This window comes from Microcaecilia unicolor, chromosome 9 (assembly GCF_901765095.1).
Source record: "Microcaecilia unicolor chromosome 9, aMicUni1.1, whole genome shotgun sequence".
Classification (NCBI taxonomy): domain Eukaryota; kingdom Metazoa; phylum Chordata; class Amphibia; order Gymnophiona; family Siphonopidae; genus Microcaecilia; species Microcaecilia unicolor.
In genome coordinates, this window is record NC_044039.1 from 1233265 (window position 1) to 1252533 (window position 19269).

Below are 19269 nucleotides of genomic sequence, written 5' to 3' on the forward strand. Positions count from 1 at the left end.
GGCACCGTAGAGGTCATCTCTGACCCATGGAAAAGTATGTGAGACACGAAGCCAAAGCTATGCACCCCTCTACTCCTCCACTCCCACTTGTTAAGCACTGGGTCTGTCCTAAGTCAGCACATTCCCCCCCCCCCCTCCAAATGGGACAGGACAGGCTATGCCCTGTCTGTATTACCTTGGATTTACCTCAGATCTCAGGGCACTAACTTCCAGGAAATGCCCTGCGTTACACAAGGAGCTGAATGAACAAAGGCTGCTCTTGCAGCAGGTTCTCACCCAGCAAAACCAGGCGGGCTGCGGAAGTGTTGCTCCTTCCCTCACTACAGGCTGTTACAGTCAGATTGTAGATATCCCCCGGAGGCAGACTTAGCACAGCAGTCATCAAGTTCCGCATAACCTGAGGGGAGAAGAGTGGGGGGGGGGGGGGGGGGGGAGGGAGGGGGTGTCACTAGGATCCATGGGCCAGCCATTCTGCCCTTCAGCACCCAGCACTGGATGCCCCATATAACACACCCTGCACCAAACAACTTCTAATACTGACAAGAGACAGGCATTGGAGCAGCGAACTGTGATGTTATCAGGTACTGGTCCAAATGTCCTGCCTTCTTTCTGATATGTCCTTATGCATCCTGTGAGACTCGGGCCACTGCTCCACCCAGCTTCCCTGTTGTCTGTTGTCACCACAGACAGAATTGCTATCAGTTACATTCAAACATTGTGATCATTCAGGTTTTGGAAAAAGGTGCATCATTTCTGGTAAATGAAACAATTTTTAGAACTATTCACTTTGGTAGCAGAGTCTGTAGGAAAGTTTATCCAGGAGCTATGCATCAGTTCTCAAAAGGGAAATGACAAACACTCTCCTTTCCAAAACTGCCCCAAGAAAAAGTCCCCACAGAGACCTGCACCTGTCATGTGGAAAACCTTGGTACTTCCCCCAGTCTAACCGTTCCTGAAACTCACCTACTTCTTTCCCAGTAAAACTATGTGTGCTATCGATTCTCACAAGCACTTTTGTATGGGAAAAGAGTAAACAATATGCAGGATCCACTTTACCCTGATGATGTGTAAGCTGGGCCCTCTGTTCACCAGATCCTCTTCCCAGTAGAAGTGTTTACCATAAGAAAAAAACCAGACTTTAGGGATCCTGCCCCAAGTGTCCCCACATATACATATAAGCCCTTCCTCCTGTCTTCTGACTGACCAGGCTGGGTGGAGCCCTGCACAGCTGCCAAGACCCTGTCTCCTGACTGGCCAGGCTGGGTGGAGCGCTGCACGGCTGCCGAGACCCTGTCTCCTGACTGGCCAGGCTGGGTGGAGCGCTGCACGGCTGCCGAGACCCTGTCTCCTGACAGGCCAGGCTGGGTGGAACCCTGCACGGCTGCCAACACCCTGTCTCCTTGCTGGCCAGGCTGGGTGGAGCCCTGCACAGCTGCCAAGACCCTCTCCTGACTGGCCAGGCTGGGCGGGGCGCTGCATGGCTGCCAAGACCCTCTCCTGACTGGCCAGGCTGGGCGGGGCGCTGCATGGCTGCCAAGACCCTGTCTCCTGACTGGCCAGGCTGGGTGGAGCGCTGCACGGCTGCCAAGACCCTGTCTCCTGACTGGCCAGGCTGGGCGGGGCGCTCCACGGCTGCCGAGACCCTGTCTCCTGACTGGCCAGGCTGGGTGGGGCGTTGCACGGCTGCCAAGACCCTGTCTCCTGACTGGCCAGGCTGGGCGGGGCGCTCCACGGCTGCCGAGACCCTGTCTCCTTACTGGCCAGGCTGGGCGGGGCGTTGCACGGCTGCCAAGACCCTGTCTCCTGACTGGCCAGGCTGGGCGGGGCGCTCCACGGCTGCTGAGACCCTGTCTCCTTACTGGCCAGGCTGGGCGGGGCGTTGCACGGCTGCCAAGACCCTGTCTCCTGCTGCTGACTGGCAGGCTGTAGAGCTTTGGCATGCCCTGCCAGGTGTCCGCATGCGCAATGATCCCACGTACGTTCTTCTTGACTTTCTTCCTGCCTTCTGCCACCAGCTCCCAGTGCAGCATCCTGGAGTGGGTGAAATCAGACGCCTCTTCTCCATAGGTCCAGCTGACATAGAGCAGGTTGTTGAAATATTCCACAGTGCTGATTTCTGGGGATAGAGGAGCTGTAAATGATAGAAAGGTGTCACATTAAACCCCTCGGAAAGAGGAAACTGTCCCCAGTCTGAACTCCACAATACTCTGAAAATACAAGGCTAAGAGTAGAGCAACACAAACCCTCCAGCTACTGCAGAACCTAAGCAAGTATTTGGTGTAAGAGCCGGGAGTCAGTGGCACCTCCCACTGGCCCTGGGTGAGTCCCTGACTTTCTTCCCCCTTTTCTACTTCCCTATCTTCTTCAGGGCTTCGTGTTGATGCCACCTCCAGAGCAGCTGTTCTGTTTTCTTTTTGGTTCTGTACAATAATCAGGGCTTTTTTTGAGGGGGTACTTGGGGGTACTGAGTACCGGCACCTTTTCCATTGTCTGCTAAAATTGACCCAAGGACCCCAAGTTTTAATGAAAGAGCTCAGGCTCTACACACCAATTCTGCCTTGTCATAGGTTCTGTGACTGGTTGCAGGGGGCCTGGCTATTGTGGGGTGGATCCCTCAGTGATCACCCCACCCTTGAAGGGTGGCCTAATATTTGAGTACCGGCACCTTTTTTGATGGAAAAGTTGCACTGACAATAATACACAAATACTTGCACTGGTGTCACCAGATGGGCCAAGTCTTGGCTCACCCTGACAAAGAGCTGCACAGCTGTTCTGGGGGGAGTTGCTGAGAGGAACCTCTGGAGACTGTGAGGAGAGATCTGGCTTGGAGGGGATGAGGAGTGGAGAACTGTGCAGGTTGACTGCTGGAAGGGTTGAGGGAAAGTGCATAGCGGTGAAGAGCTTAGGAGAGAGGGGGGGAAACAGTGTGTCGGGGAGACAAGCTGAAAAGCTGAGGTTCCAGAGACTGACTGGTAGTGGGAGAAGTGTAGCGAGAGAACAGACTTCACTTTTTGATTACATGAGTTCTTCAAATTCGCTTGAGCAGCTTAGCTGGCCACAACATTGGAGGGGACTTTTCCTGGGCCCAGCCAGGTCACTGGATGAGGAACGCCCCACCCCCTCTTTTCACTGACCAGGACACTGGACCTGATGGTTCTGGCGCTCACACCGTCTGTCTGCCTTAGCACTACTGAAGTGGTGTACATTCAGGAACGAAAGGTATTTTCCTGTCCCCGGAGGGGTCACATTTTTAAAAGAAAAAAATAAATCAAACAGCTGAAGTGGAATTTGAACCCGTGTCTGTTGATGCTGACCCCACTGCTCTAACTATTGGGTTACACTCTGCTCTGAATGGACCTCGGTATGGTCATTTTATAAGATGGACATCGTTCGGGTAGATTAGGAAATTCAATGTCCCTGTTTTCCCCTATTCATAATTTGGATGTTTCGGTTTGTAAAATGGATATTCATGCTAAACGTTTCTATCAAAATGCCATAACTTTAGAGTATCTCGATCAAAGACACTTAATGCAAAAGGCCGGATGGCACTCCACTTGTTGCTAGACTGCTGTCTGCATCTTAGCATTGGTGAGTTGTTCAGTTATTTAAAAATTGTTAACGTACCAGGGATACTAGAATAATATAAAGAGTCTTAAGGTTATTTGGCATATTTTATGCTTTGAATAAATTGTTTTTCCGCAAAGTGCCAAGTCACTTGCTGATGAAAATATCCTGTAATGACAAACTTCCCTCATGTTCTCTTAATTGGGGTAATGGATTATAAGTGAAGAGATTTGCCAGGGGTGGGAAGACCGAACTAGGCCCAGTTTTAATGCTATGTTTTAATGCTCTACTCTTTGAACTAATACTGAAAATACGGGTGCTAAATCCCCTTCCCCTTTCCTCTCTCCACTGCTCATTCATCCTTTCCGCTGGTTTGTCCTTATTAAACTTTCAACTCAACTGAGCAGGGCAGTCTCTTATGTATTTGTGCAGCAGTACAGAAATGTTTAATATTTAATATTAGCAGTAAGTCACCCGTCTTAGCCTTTGAGTAAAGACACCCCAACACATAGTAAAAGTTTTTTTTAGGTATATTTAAAGCAGGAAGCCAGCAAAAGAAACGGTTGGACCACTAGATGACCGAAGGGTAAAAGGTGCGATCAAGGAAGACAAAGCCATAGCAGAGAGATTAAATGAATTCATTGCTTCGGTCTTCACCGAGGAAGATTTGGGAGAGATACCGGTGCCAAAGATGATATTCTAAGCTGACAAGTCGGAGAAACTTAATAAATTCTCTATAAACCTGGAGGATGAAATGGGACAGTTCTACAAATTGAAGAGTAGCAAATCTCCTGGACCGGATGGTATTCATCCCAGAATACTGATAGAACTGAAAAATGAATTTGTGGAGCTATTGTTAGTAATATGTAATTTATCCTTAAAATCGAGCGTGGTATCGAAAGATTGGAGGGTAGCCAATATAAAGCCGATTTTTAAAAAAGGTTCCATAGGAGATCTGGGAAATTATAGACCGGTGAGTCTGACGTCGGTGCCAGGCAAAATAATAGAGACTATTATAAAGAATAAAATTGCAGAGCATATTCAAAAGCATGGATTAATGAGACAAAGTCAACATGGATTTAGTGAAGGGAAATCTTGCCTCACCAATCTATTACATTTCTTTGAAGGGGTGAACAAACATGTGGATAAAGGTGAGCTGGTTGATATTGTGTATCTGGATTTTCAGAAGGCGTTTGACAAAGTACCTCATGAAAGACTCCAGAGGAAATTGGAGAGTCATGGGATAGGAGGTAGTGTTCTATTGTGGATTAAAAACTGGTTAAAAGATAGAAAACAGAGAGTAGGGTTAAATGGTCAGTATTCTCAATGGAGAAGGGTAGTTAGTGGGGTTCCCCAGGGCTCTGTGCTAGGACTGCTGCTTTTTAACATATTTACAAATGACCTAAAGATGGGAGTGATTAAATTTGCTGATGATACAAAGTTATTCAAAGTCATTAAATCGCGGGAGGATTGTGAAAAATTACAAGAGGACCTTACGAGACTGGGAGACTGGGCGTCTAAGTGGCAGATGACGTTTAATGTGAGCAAGTGCAAAGTGATGCATGTGGGAAAGAGGAACCCGAATTATAGTTACGTCATGCAAGGTTCCATGTTAGGAGTCACGGACCAAGAAAGGGATCTAGGTGTCGTCGTTGATGATACGTTGAAACCTTCTGCTCAGTGTGCTGCAGCGGCTAAGAAAGCAAATAGAATGTTAGGTATTATTAGAAAAGGAATGGAAAACAAAAATGAGGATGTTATAATGCCTTTGTATCACTCCATGGTGCAACCGCAACTTGAATATTGTGTTCAATTCTGGTCGCTGCATCTCAAAAAAGATATAGTGGAATTAGAAAAGGTGCAGAGAAGGGTGACGAAAATGATAAAGGGGAAGGGATGACTTCCCTATAAGGAAAGGCTAAAGCGGCTAGGGCTCTTCAGCTTGGAGAAAAGGCGGCTGAGGGGAGATATGATAGAGGTCTATAAAATAATGAGTGGAGTTGAACTGGTAGACGTGAAGTGTCTGTTTACGCTTTCCAAAAATACTAGGACTAGGGGGCATGCGATGAAGATACAAAGTAGTAAATTTAAAAAGAATCAGAGAAAAGTTTTCTTCACTCAACGTGTAATTAAACTCTGGAATTCGTTGCCAGAGAATGTGGTAAAGGCGGTTAGCTTAGCAGAATTTAAAAAAGGTTTGGACAGCTTCCTAAAGGAAAAGTCCATAGAACTTTATTAAATTGGATTTGGGGAAAATCCACTATTTCTGGGATAAGCAGTATAAAATGTTTTGTACTTTTTTGGGATCTTGCCAGGTACTTGTGACCTGGATTGGCCATTGTTGGAAACAGGATGCTGGGCTTGATGGACCTTTGGTCTGTCCCAGTATGGCAATACTTATGTACCCCTTACCTGTAATGAGGCTGACTGTGGGAGTGTCACAGCAGCGCAGCTCCGGAATGCCCCACGTTATCATGTTAACCCGAAAGCTGTAGAACCAGGCAGGTCGCAGATCGGTGATTCTCTGGGAGAAAAAGAAAGATGGTTGCTGCAAATGGAATCACGTGCACTGACTACGCCCCGTCTTTACACACTGAACAATACAGAACCTACTCCATCTCTGACCCAAGACCAGAGACATAAGTGCCAATCTGCACAGAGACCCCCATAGGTTGATAAGCACAAACCACAGAGATGCCTTACCACAGATACAGTCCGTGAGCGAGTGGACGTTATTTCATAGTATGGTGTCCACTGTGACAGCAGTGTGGAGGGATCGAAGTAAAACATTTCCACCAAATACTTCTGCAAGACCTCACGGTGTGGCCTGCTCCAGCTCAGAATCAGTGCATTAGGACTCAGAGGGTACAGGGCCAAGTCTATGATCCCAGTGGGCCCTAGAGTAAACAACAACAACAAAAAAATCCCCAAACAACTAGGCGTATGGCAAGATTCAGTTACAATATTCTGGTGGACATGGAGTTTCCGACCCAATCAGTTAACCAGAATGTGAATAAGGCTTTCATGCATTTTGATGCTCTGGAATTGTCTAATATAGTTTCTTATGAACAGGGTTCCTGCACTCTGTATATCATGCTACTCCTGCATGGATGCATCCCTGAGGGTGTCTGCGCTGTGTGCATGTGTTGTCTCTAAGGGGTCTCAGTGGGTCTCTGTGCTGTGTGCGCTTGCTGTCTCTGAGGGGTCTCTGTGGGTCTCTGTGCTGTGTGCATGTGCTGTCTTCTCAGCGGTCTCAGTGGGTCTCTTTGCTGTGTGCGTTTGCTGTCTCTGAGGGGTCTCAGTGGGTCTCTGTGCTGTGGTCATGTGCTGTCTCATAGGGGTTTCAGTGTGCTGTGTGCATTTGCTGGACCTGAGGGCTCTCAGGGGGTCTCTGTGTATTTGCTGTCTCTGAGGGGTCTCAGTGGATCTCTGTGCAGAGTGTGCATGTGCTGTCTCTCAGGGGTCTCAGTGGGTCTCTGCGCTGTGTGCATGTGTTGTCTCTAAGGGGTCTCAGTGGGTCTCTGTGCTGTGTGCATGTGCTGTCTCTGAGGAGTCTCAGTGGGTCTCTGCTGTCTCTAAGGGGTCTCAGTGGATCTCTGTGCAGAGTGTGCTTGTGCTGTCTTGAAGGGGTCTCAGTGGGTCTCTGCACTGTGTAATGAGAGTACATTGTTGTTGTACAAACAATTAGGACCATCAGTGCCTGGAATTTTGAATGCAAACCTAGATAATTTAAGCATAGGAAAGAAGACTTACTAATTACAAATGTCAGAGGGTTCGAGGGGGGTCCGACCAGGGGTCCTCTCTGTAGATAAACCACCACTTGGTACTGTGCGCCTGGAACCAGATTCTCAATAACACTGGTACTGAGGTTCACCTGTAAGAGAGCGTGAAAGTGAGAGAGATTCCCCCGCTTGCATCGGAACATCTGCAGGAGATATGAGACTGGTACCATGTGGAAGATACACAGTGTTCAGAGAGTCTGTACACAGGATTTTCAGCAGAGTAATCAGAGACAGATACTGCTCGCGGATCATAACTGCCTGGTGATCCAATCAACATTCAAATTAGAAGAGACGCAATCGCTACAAAGGGGGTTATCATATGCCAAGGCACCAGGAGCCAAAGGTTAGCGTGGTTTCCAGGCACAGCCTATCAGAGGTGGCATCCCTCATCCCAGGACTACTAAACCACTGGATTCCTGAGCCTACTGCTCTAATGTCCTGGCACATAGGGTAAAGGAAACTGTTCGGCTCTCAGTACCTGGGTACCACATATATCGGGCTGTCCAGCTCTCGGTACCTGGGTACCGCATATATCGGGCTGTCTGGATCTTGGTACCTGAGTACCGCATATATCGGGCTGTCCAGCTCTAAGTACCTGGGTACCGCATATATCAGGCTGTCTGGCTCTTGGTACCTGAGTACCACATATATCGGGCTGTCCGGCTCTCGGTACCTGAGTACCACATATATCGGGCTGTCTGGCTCTCAGTACCTGGGTACCGCATATATCAGGCTGTCTGGCTCTCGGTACCTGAGTAACACATATATTGGGCTGTCCGGCTCTCAGTACCTGGGTACCGCATATATCGGGCTGTCCAGCTCTCGGTACCTGGGTACCGCATATATCGGGCTGTCCGGCTCTCGGTACCTGAGTACCACATATATCGGGCTGTCCGGCTCTCAGTACCTGGGTACCGCATATATCAGGCTGTCTGGCTCTCGATACCTGAGTACCACATATATCAGGCTGTCCGGCTCTCAGTACCTGGGTACTGCATATATCAGGCTGTCTGGCTCTTGGTACCTGAGTACCACATATATTGGGCTGTCTGGCTCTCGGTAATTGAGTACCACATATATCGGGCTGTCCGGCTCTCGGAACCTGAGTACCACATGTATCAGGCCGTCCAGTTCTCTGTACCTGAGTACCATATATATCAGGCTGTCCGGTTCTCAGTACCTGAGTACCATATATATCAGGCTGTCCGGTTCTCAGTACCCGGGTAGTAAACAGCTGGCTGGCTGTTTCTTGGTACCTGGGTAACACAGATCAGGCCATCCTGTTCTTTGTACCTTGGTATGACATATCAGGCTGTCTGGCTCTTGGTACCTGGGTACAGAAGTCTCTCTCCAGCTGTTGGCTTTCCTTCTGGCAGGTAAGTGAGACCACAGACACAATAGCAGCAGTGCAGTTCACCTGGGGACACTTCCAGGACACAGAAGCTGTGGAGCTGTTCAGGACTCTCACAGTTACTTCTTTTGGCTTCTCATTCAGTTCTTCAAACAGTTCTCCACTGGGACCTGTCAAAATCACAGCAGATATTAACTGCCAGTACTGGCTCCCTCTGAGAGCACCTGCTACAACAACCCAGTCCAGCCCCACCTTATGCTACTTTTAATCAGGTGTCTTCTTTCTATTACATGCAATTTTTAGTGAGAAAACATGTATCATGCAAATACTGCCCTGGATGCAGCCTCAGCCATCAGACTTGCCCACACGTCTCTCCTTCTAAACCCAGCAGACTTCCCAAACCTGTCCCAGGGAGCCACAGCCAGTCAGGTTTTCAGCATCTCCACGATGGACACGTGTAGAGGAGACCCAACACATTCAATGTATCTCAAGCATAGTCATTTTCACAGGGTTTTGAAAGGGTTTATATCCAGCATGAAGATACAGCTATAGCTATAAATGATACATTCATGCAAGTAAATAGACAGACATAGAGAAAGAAAGAGCATGGAAAGCGCTTGGCCACCCTGAAAGATGAGCTGTGCTCTGGGTCCCCGACCTACTGGTCACAGCAGTGCAGACAAGAAGCATCAATACTCACTGATATAAAAACTGGATGGTTTGGAGGACTGGCTTTCTCGAGTTTCACAAGATCCAGAGGAGCTGAAGGTTACCACAGATAATGTAAACTTCCCAGGACCCCTCAGGATAGTAACAAACTCCAGTGTGTGTTCATTGACTCTGGAACACTGAGTGGTACTACCTACACCAGGAAGAGGGAAGGGAAGGGAAAGGGCAGATGAATTAGATTCTCTGACTCAAGAGAGGAACCTAGAACCAGAATGAGATTCTCTGATTCAGGACAGGAACCCAGAACCAGAATGAGATTCTCTGACTCAGCAGAGGAACCTAGAACCAGAATTAGATTTTCTGACTCAGGAGAGGAACCTAGAACCAGGCTATGATCTGTAATCAAAAGGTCCTTTATGGCATGGAAGGAAAGGTAAAAACTGTGTCCTTATAGGAAGAAAGAGAATCTTTGTATGTAATACTCAACATTGACACTACCTCAAAGAGGGGGTGGGTGGAGGGAGAATCCAAGAAATCTCGGTACAAGATAATACAAAACATTTTTTCTACCATGCGTCAACTGCAGTGTCAACATACAAGCTGTGATACCTTCAGAGGGTGCAGTGTTAGTTTCAAGCCCCTGCCAATATCTTACGATTTTCCAGTTAGACCTACTGACGCCAAATATATACTATACATTTATCAGACAATCACAACTTTCCCCACTGCTTCAAACTTCACAGGTACTGTTACCCCCAGAGTTAGTGGTACCAGTAATGAAAGCAAGAATCTTGCACAGGCTTCAAACTTCACGGTACTTTACCGCAAGAGTTTGTATCAGTAATGAAAGACAGAATCCTGCACAACCTTCAACCTTCACAGGTATTGTTACCCCCGGTGGTACCAGTAATGAAAGCAAGAATCTTGCATGGGCTTCAACCTTCACAGGTACTGCTACCCCCAGAGTTGGAGGTACCAGTAATGAAAGAAAGAATCCTGCACAGGCTTCAAACTTCACAGTACGTTATCCCAAGAGTTTGTACCAGTCATGGAAGCCAGAATCCTGTACAACCTTCAACCTTCACAGGTACTGTTACCCCCGGTGGTACCAGTAATGGAAGCCAGAATCCTGCACAACCTTCAGTCTTCATAGGTAACGTTACCCCCAGAGTCTGTACCAGTAATGAAAGCCAGGCTTCAAACTTCACAGGTACTGTTACCCCCAGAGTTGGTACCTGTAGTGAAAGCAGGTTTTTTTTGCAGGATTTTGTTTTATTACCCCCAGAGGAATTATGGTCAGTGTTTACAGCAGCTTTTTTTCCCCATGTAAATTTTCCTCTGTTAAATCTACGTGTAGCTTTGATTATCCAAAACTTTACACATATTTGCTATCTGTGTTCCTGCTCTGCCTCAGTCATCACTTCTTCCCTTCAGAAGTAAAACCATGTATATTTAAAAAAACACACACTCAAAAGCCCCTGACTCACAGTTAAAATGCCCTCCTTCCCATAGAGAGAACTCTGATTACTGCTCGCATGGGATTTTTTAGACCAGCACTGAGGAAGAAAGGAAACTCATTTACCTTCTCTCTGGATGCAGACACTGAATCCATCAAATGCAGTGGGTGGCCGGGGAGGCAGCCAGCTGAGCAGCATCCGGACAGGGGTAAGAGTTGCTGGTGAGGGGGTGACAGGCGGGCAGGCTCTTAGCATATCCTCGTAATCAGCTGCTGTTCTATTCACAATACCTTCAGTTTCATTATAAGACCAGGGAATTGTTTCATCCCTCATACAGCGGATGGAATTCATGCTGGTCATGGCGCTGTCGGGCTGGTCTCCAGAAAAGTCAATAGAATCCTCTCTCATAATGGGGTCTTGGGAAGGGGGTTGGCCAGCCTCTTTCAGGATCTCAACATCCATTCCCAGCAGAGTACCCCGTTCTACAGAGACTATCCGGAGGGACACATTGCGAGGTGGATGAGGAACTGGAAGAAAATATTGATCAGTGTCAGTGGCTTATAGTGTCGTTAATTCTGCCCTGAACTCCAAGAAAAGTATTTGGTACTGTGATGGAGGCATGGTAAAAATCTCTGAATGAGCAGAACAGTATTCATGCCCTTATGGAAGGGTCAGGAGAATCCCTGGAGGGGTGGCACAGTGCACAATGCCCATTTGAGAGAATCTACAAAACCCTCTGAACACAAAAGTATACCAAATTCCCCAGGAAGCCTCACATCTGGAAAGCAGCAAATCCTGATTTTGTGTACAATCGTACACGAAATCATCCACGGAGACGCCCCGACCTACATGCTAAACCTCGTGGACCTGCCTCCCAGAAATGCCAAAAGATCATCCTGAAAATTTCTTAAACTACACTTCCCCAGCTGTAAAGGACTAAAATACAAGCTTATACACGCGACCTCCTTCTCCTACATGAGTACGCAGTTGTGGAACGCACTACCAGCTGATCTAAAAACAATCAACGAAATAGCCAACTTTCGTAAATCCCTGAAGGCGTATCTCTTCAATAAAGCCTACAAAGAAGACCCATAGCTTAACTATACCACCTCACCAATCCACCCCAATCCGAAAGTCATCTTTATATATCTACTTTCTTAGTACTTATTTCCATCCTCAATCTCTTTGCATCAACAATTGTATCTGACACCCTGGAATGGCAATGCCATAACAGACCTCTGTAAGCCACATTGAGACTGCAAATAGGTGGGAAAATGTGGGATACAAATGCAATAAATAAATACATCCAGGGTGAGCTGATGACCCTATTCTCAGAGCTCCCCTGTGTAGTGCAGTTCTTGGGGGTCTGGTAGGGTTTGCAAAATGCAGATGTTACCAAACTCTGTAATAGGGTAGACATCCTTATGGTGTGGATAACATGAGGAGGACCTAGCAAAGCCTGAATAAGACTTTGGCATCAAAGATTTAATGCAAAAAATTGCAGGATCATGCAGTTGGGCTGCAAAAACCTGAGGGAATACTACATTATAGGGAGGTGACAAACTTTGTGCATAGAAGAGGAGCAGGACTTGGGGGTGATTGTATGTGATGATCTTAAGGAGACCAAACAGGTAGAGAAGATGACGATGAAAGCTAGAGGGATGCTTGGGTACATAGGGAGAGGAATGGTCAGTAAGGGAAATGGACTGGATATGCTGCCTTTCTGTGGTTTTTGCAACTACGTTCAAAGTGGTTTACATACTATATATAGGTACTTATTTGTACCTGGGGCAATGGAGGGTTAAGTGACTCAGAGTCACAAGGAGCTGCAGTGGGAATCAAACTCAGTTCCCCAGAATTAGAGTCTGCTGCACTAACCACTAGGCTACGCCTCCACTCATTCCACCAATAAGAGCCAACCTCATCAGTGATGTCACAATGGCTTGATTGCCTGATACTTGGCTCACTTCTGATATTGTGATGTCATAAGGGAAAGGGAAATGGGACTTGATATACCGCCTTTCTGAGGTTTTTGCAACTACATTCAAAGCTGTTTACATATATTCAGGTACTTATTTTATACCAGGGGCAATGGAGGGTTAAGTGACTTGCCCAGAGTCACAAGGAGCTGCAGTGGGAATTGAACCCAGTTCCCCAGGATCAAAGTCCACTGCACTAACTACTAGGCTACTCCTCCACTAGCAACATTCCATGCAGAATCTCAAATAGGGAAAGGGAATGGGCCTGGATAGACCGCCTTTCTGTGGTTTTTGCAACTACGTTCAAAGCGGTTTATACACAGAGGGGATGATGCCTCTGTATAAGACTCTGGTGAGACCTCATTTAGAATACTGTGTACAATCTAGAGACCATACCTTGAAAAAGATATAAACAGGATGGAGTCAGTCCAGAGGCCTTGTCAGTGGTCTTCGTCATAAAGCATATGGGGGACAGATCTAAAAGTCTTGGGGAGCAGAGGAAAAGGAAAAGGGAAAGGCCATGAGTGGAGCCTACTTCCCTCAGGTCAGGAGTATGGAGGGAAGAAGGGGTCTGATCCACAACTGAATTCCAAGGTACAGTGTGCCCACAAGAGAGAGGAGGAATCACCAAGGAGGATCCTGTCCAAGGAGAGACGTGAGGAGAATAAATCATCAGTTAGGGGGGAGGAGGGAAAGACTGGAACTCAGGAGCAGAGTGAGACAGATGCTGGAGACCTGGTATGGAAGGAGGTGGGACCCAAGTCCTAGGTGCATCCTGTTTGTCTAGTTCAAGGAGGTTGTGGATGTGGTGCAGCAGAGAGAAAGATTTGAGTCTTACAGAGCAGGGAAAGAGGACTGTGACCCATGTGGAATGACAGCACTGAAAGAGGAGGAGGAGGAGGAAGAGGAAGTGGACCTAGTACAAGCTCTGTGCTTTAGAGTGTCTGAGGAGGAGAAGGGAGGGGACTGAGGAGGAAGAAGAAGGAGGGGGTTGCCAGGAGGAGAGAATGGGCTGAGGAGGAGCAGAGAGGAGCCCAAGAGGGAAGAGAGGAGAGGGCCCGAGAAGAAGGAGCAGAGAGGATCCTGAGAAGAAGGACCAGAGAGGGGCCCAAGAAGAAGGGCAGAGAGGGGTTCCGAGAAGAAGGAGCAGAGAGGGGTTCCGAGAAGGAGCAATAGAGAGGGAGCTGCCAGGAGATCCTGGTACCTGAGAGGCAACTACAGTGGAGCTGAGAAGGTGCAGAGCCCTTCCACAGAAGAAAGGAGGAGATTGAGAGATGCAGGAGAGAAGTGTCAGTACACCATGAAGGATACCAATTAATACTGTGATAAGTCTGAGGCTTTTTGCCTCTCCTCCTCAGAAGCCCCCTCTCTTCCCCTTTGCCTTATGGACTATCTGCCTTTTTGCCTTCTTTGTGCTGCTTTTGTATATTTTCATTTGCTTGCGGAGGTCTCAATAGAGTGGTTTTTTTTAATGCAAATTCTTAGCAGCCTTCCCCAGTGATTTTTGCAGTGTGGGACACTTGTGCATTTCCAATCCAATCCAGTCCATGACTTATAAACTGCACTAATCCCAGCAGGAGGTTCAAGGTGGTTAACAATATAAGAACTCATGGATAACATGAGGAATAACAATCGCTCAATAAAACACACGATTGAATAAAAAAAGTAATATCTTTAAACCAATTAGAATTTAAAACTCATCAAATAAAAATGTTTTCAACTTCCTAAGCAGTTGCATATAATCTGATTCCAGATGAATTTGGAAAGGAAGGTTGTTCTAAATAGCGACCGCTGTCCAGGGAGGGGTCAATATTCAGCCCTACAGTAATGAGCAGATTCAGGACCAGGAATTGAGAGTTGGAACAAAGGCAAGTGTCAGCATTGAAAATAGCCCAGTACAATGGTTACCACCAAAAGTAATCCAGACAAATCAGCAGAGGCTTTTACTCAGTCCAACCTGCCTGGAGCGTTATCCGGGCATCGGTACCAAATATCGATAATGCCAGGATAACTCCCAGCTCTGCCCCCAGACTGCCCTGGCACTAACCAAAAGCATGTCATTGAATATCAGCACCAGACCTGGACAGTGTGATTGCAGCACGGTTAAATTGTGTGGGATACAGAGCCAGACACCAGGGACCCTCTGTGCTTGTTCGGTGTGCTGGAGAAGAGAACGATGCAGGTGATTTTCACAATTTAGCCACAGACACCAAAATTAACATGTGTACCCACCCCAGCCTCAACTGCTTCAGGGAGACACCCACAGAACTGCCCCATGTGATGCTGGACCTGTGGTTGTGTTAACACATACACAACATCCCTGTGCTGTACTGTGCCTGAGACTGTGTTACACACCTGTCCTGTGGTATCTGGGATCATGTTGCACGCCACTGGACTGGACTAGGCTGGTCCTGTTGAAGGAGGTCTGGGACAGCAGCTGGACGGTGATGTTACTGTAACACACCCCCGGCATCCAGTGCTTCAACACCATCACACCTTGAAGGAAACATGAGCAGAAGCAGATCTTAGGGGCAGAACACATAAGCACATAAGCACCGCCATACTGGGAAAAGACCAAGGGTCCATCAAGCCCAGCATCCTGTCTCCGACAGCGGCCAATCCAGGCTTCAAGAACTCGGCAACCCCCCCCCCCCCCCCCCCCAAAAAAAAAATAATGTTCAATGGACTTTTCCTTCAGGAATCTGTCCAAATCCCCCTTAAACTCTGTAAGGCCAGCCGCTGCCACTACATTCTCCGGCAACGAGTTCCAGAGTCCAACTACACGCTAAGTAAAGAAAAACTTTCTCCTATTTGTTTTAAATCTACCATATTCTAGCTTCATCTTATGTCCACTGGTTTTGTTGTTGTTTGAAAGTGTAAACAAACGCCTCACATCTGTCCGCTCTACTCCGCTCATTATCTTGCAGTCTTCTATCATATCACCCCTCAGCTGCCTTTTCTCCACACATTGGATCACTTTCAGCTTTCTTTCTTTCTTGCGCTTGTTAAGGGTTTAACCTCTGGAGAGAAAGCTGGACTTGTTACTGCCACCTGCCCCCTGAGTTTGGGGTTGTTACTTTTTTGTTTTGTTTTATGGTTATATTTAGAAGGAGATTGTCAAAGGACAGCAGTTCAACCATCCATCACACAACTGGGGGATTATCCCGACAGTGCTGAGCTAGACCCCGCCCCCTTTTCCCAGCGTTTTCTAGGAGATCCTTCCACTCCTATAAGAGCATACAGCAGTTCCCATGCAGCTACACGTCTGTACCATGCCTCACTAGGTTCCTACAGTCTGCTTCAAATATACATTTTTGTCTCAGCAGCTCACTTACACAGTGATTGTACATAAGAAACATAAACGTTGCCATACTGGGACAGACAGAAGGTCCACCAAGCCAAGTATCCTGTTTCCAACAGTGGCCAATCCAGGTCACAAGTACCTAGCAAGATCCCAGAATAGTAAAACAGATTTTATGCTGCTAATTCTAGAAATAAGCAGTGGATTTTCCCAAGTCCATATAAGAATATTTGTAAATACAGAACTTCTGGGGGTCATTAACACCCTAAATTCCAGCTCTACGGAGTCACAAGAATCAAACCGCAGCTTCTGATCAACTCTACCAGGAGCGTCCGAGTGGTTTCAGGCAGGGGTCGCAGGATCAGAAATCCATACGTGTGTGTCACATGAACATTTTAGCCTGTTATAGGGTGATTTACACTCAGGACCAGCTTAACCACTGGACTAGGCGAGGCTCTGGCCCTGGGCACTGGCAGTTTAGGATACCAAAACACCCACCTGGTCTACAGGTAAGCCTTTTCTTCCCCCTCCCCCCCAGTCCAGTCTCTCCCCCTTCTCCTTCCCCTCCCTGTGGGTCCGGCACTGCCCCCCCCTCACCTCTCTAACTCCCTAGCAGTCCTGTAAAGTCTACATCGGTCGCCGACGACAGCAGCAGTATGACTGGCTGCTTTCGGCCAGACCCTAGGAGGGAGGGATCAGACTAGTGCAGCAATTAATAAATAAATCCTTATAAATAAAGAAATACTATATTTCAATCAGAGGTCACTTTGACAGAAAAAAAAACCCTTCAGCGTGAGAACCACTTGACTGACTGTACACTTGTCCTTTAGATTGTAAGCTCCTTTGAGCAGGGACTGTCCTTCTATGTTAAATTGTACAGCGCTGCGTAACCCTAGTAGCGCTTTAGAGATGTCAAGTAGTAGTAGTAGTAGAACCAAAATAAATGATAAATAAAAGCAGTCAGTGTCTTCATCAAGTTGGGGGGGGGGGGTCATCCCCAACAATGTGAAAAATGACTGTTCAGGTACACTCGGAGCAAACTCCTGTAATTAAAACGAAGTCTGCTCCCCTCAAGCTCCTCTCTCTCTTCAGCCTCAGTCCACCTCTACCCCAGACTACCTGCTCCAACTCACTGTTACTACAGAATACCAATTCTCTGTGATCTTCATTGCTTAGCATTGTTGAAGCGGGTGCAACGTAAGTTTATGTATCGTGTTTCCTTTACATCGTAACCAGACCAGTTGACTGTGCAGCTCTAGCTCACCACTATTCTCTGTCTCCAGCAGATGTTGACAAGCATTCTGTAAAGTTCAGGGCTGGGCTGGTGAATCAGCTCCTGGGCCCAGTTGGAGAATTAGCCACCCAGTTGAGCTTTGGCAGACAAAGAAGAATTCAGGGCATCAGCATCTCAGGGGAGACCTGGAGGAGTCCAAGTCCCTCCTCTGCAGTGCCAGCCAGGCAGTGCTGGGGATGATTAGACCCCTTTCTTTCCAAAGAAATAGATAGATAGATAGATAGATAGATAGATAGATAGATAGATAGATAGATAGATAAAGAAACCATTTTTGGTTAATTCTTAGAACAGTCTTTACCCTCACCCCATGCCTGGAATGATCTCCCTGAGCCCATACGCCAAGCCCCCTCCCTGCCCATCTTACCTCTATTCAGGAAACCTGGACTGCCCCTACTTGACATTTCGCCCTTTAGATTGTAAGCTCCTTGGAGCAGGGACTGTCCTTTATGTCAATTTATGTTATGTTAATCTGTACAGCGCTGCGTAACCCTAGTAGCGCTCTAGAAATGTTAAGTAGTAGTAGTAGTAAGGTTGGGTGTTTTTTTTTTTTGTTGACAGGAGGAAGCTCCTGAAATAACCCGTCACCCCCCCCCCCCCCCCATTCCCCTAACACTGCTAGTCATGCTGAGAGAGGTGCATTGTAGATTGGGGCAGTTTTGGGGTACGTGATGTTTAGGTGGCTCCGTTTAGGTGCCAGGATGTTTAGAAAGGTAACTTACTCCTGATGGAATTCTACACGACTGCAGAGCACAAAATTTACATGGAATTGACTATTTTTGTGCAGAATCTACGCTGAATAAAATAATATGATGTAGGAACGGGCCGCGATAAAACAGTCCACAGAAAAGGATGGCTGGCTGGAGGCTGCGCTGCTTCCCCCTCCCCAGGTCTACCTTAATACATCCTGGTGGTCTAGTGGCCTCTTCAGAGGCAGGAAAGAAGCCCACTCTTTCCTGCCCACTGCTGCCGTGCCCTTGCTGGTGCTGCACTCCTTCAAAATGGCCGCCGAGACTCAGCGGTAATCTCGTGAGGATGCTGCAGGAAGTGTCGGTGGCCATTTGCAAGAAGCGGCAGTACTGGCTCAGAGCAGCGGCAGCAGGCAGGAAAGAGTCGGGTTCTTTCTTTCCTGCCCCGAAGAAGATCTTCTGATGCAGCTACTCCTGGTGAATGCGGATGCGGAAGGTGAAAAAATTATGGATGGTGTATCGGTGCCTGGGGCTGGAAAATCTATGGATAGTATGTAAGTGTGGGTGCAGGGGGCTGGGAAAATTATGGATGGTGGGTGGGTGCGGGGAGCTGGCAAAAAGTTGGACACTATCCAGCTTATTTTCGAAAGTGATCTCTCAAATCGGTATAATCGAAAGCTGCTGCTTTGACACCATCGCCGCTTTCCCGTCGCCGAGCTGGCGAAAGTTCAAGGGGGCATGTCGGCGGCATAGCGAAGGCGGGACATGGGCGGGCATGTGCGTGGCTACCAGATGGCCGGCTTCGCCCGATAATGGAAAAAAGAAAGCCGGCCTGAACAAGAATTTGGTCCATTTTATCTGGTCCCTTTTTTTTCAGATCCAAGTCCCTAAAAAGTGCCTGAACTTACCAGATGACCACCGGAGGGAATCGGGGATCACCTCCCCTGACTCCCCCAGTGGTCACTAACCCCCTCCCACTCTCAAAAATACAACTTTAAAACGTTTTTTTACAGCCTCTATGCCAGCCTCAAATGCCATACTCAGGTACATCGCATCAGTATGCAGGTCCCTGGAGCAGTTTTAGTGGTGCAGTGGACTTCAGGCAGGCGGACCCAGGCCCATCCCCCCCCCTAACTGTTACATCTGTGGTGGAAAATGGGAGCCCTCCAAAACCCACCCAAAACCC

General features: G+C 47.6%; 1 protein-coding gene across 4 annotated transcripts in view; it reads right to left on the reverse strand.

The window, feature by feature from the left end:
* The window catches only part of PTPRO (protein tyrosine phosphatase receptor type O), a 64727-nt gene that overhangs the window by 28670 nt on the left and 16788 nt on the right, over positions 1-19269 (reverse strand). For all 4 annotated transcript variants that reach the window (XM_030215265.1, XM_030215263.1, XM_030215264.1 and 1 more), the window contains exons 4-12: positions 15158-15298; positions 10949-11350; positions 9398-9559; positions 8677-8867; positions 7318-7438; positions 6268-6461; positions 5977-6088; positions 1980-2131; positions 277-397 (exon numbers count right to left, since the gene is read on the reverse strand). In XM_030215265.1, coding sequence (XP_030071125.1) covers positions 277-397; positions 1980-2131; positions 5977-6088; positions 6268-6461; positions 7318-7438; positions 8677-8867; positions 9398-9559; positions 10949-11350; positions 15158-15298 — 1596 coding nt within the window. The remainder of the gene's footprint in view (positions 1-276; positions 398-1979; positions 2132-5976; positions 6089-6267; positions 6462-7317; positions 7439-8676; positions 8868-9397; positions 9560-10948; positions 11351-15157; positions 15299-19269) is intronic.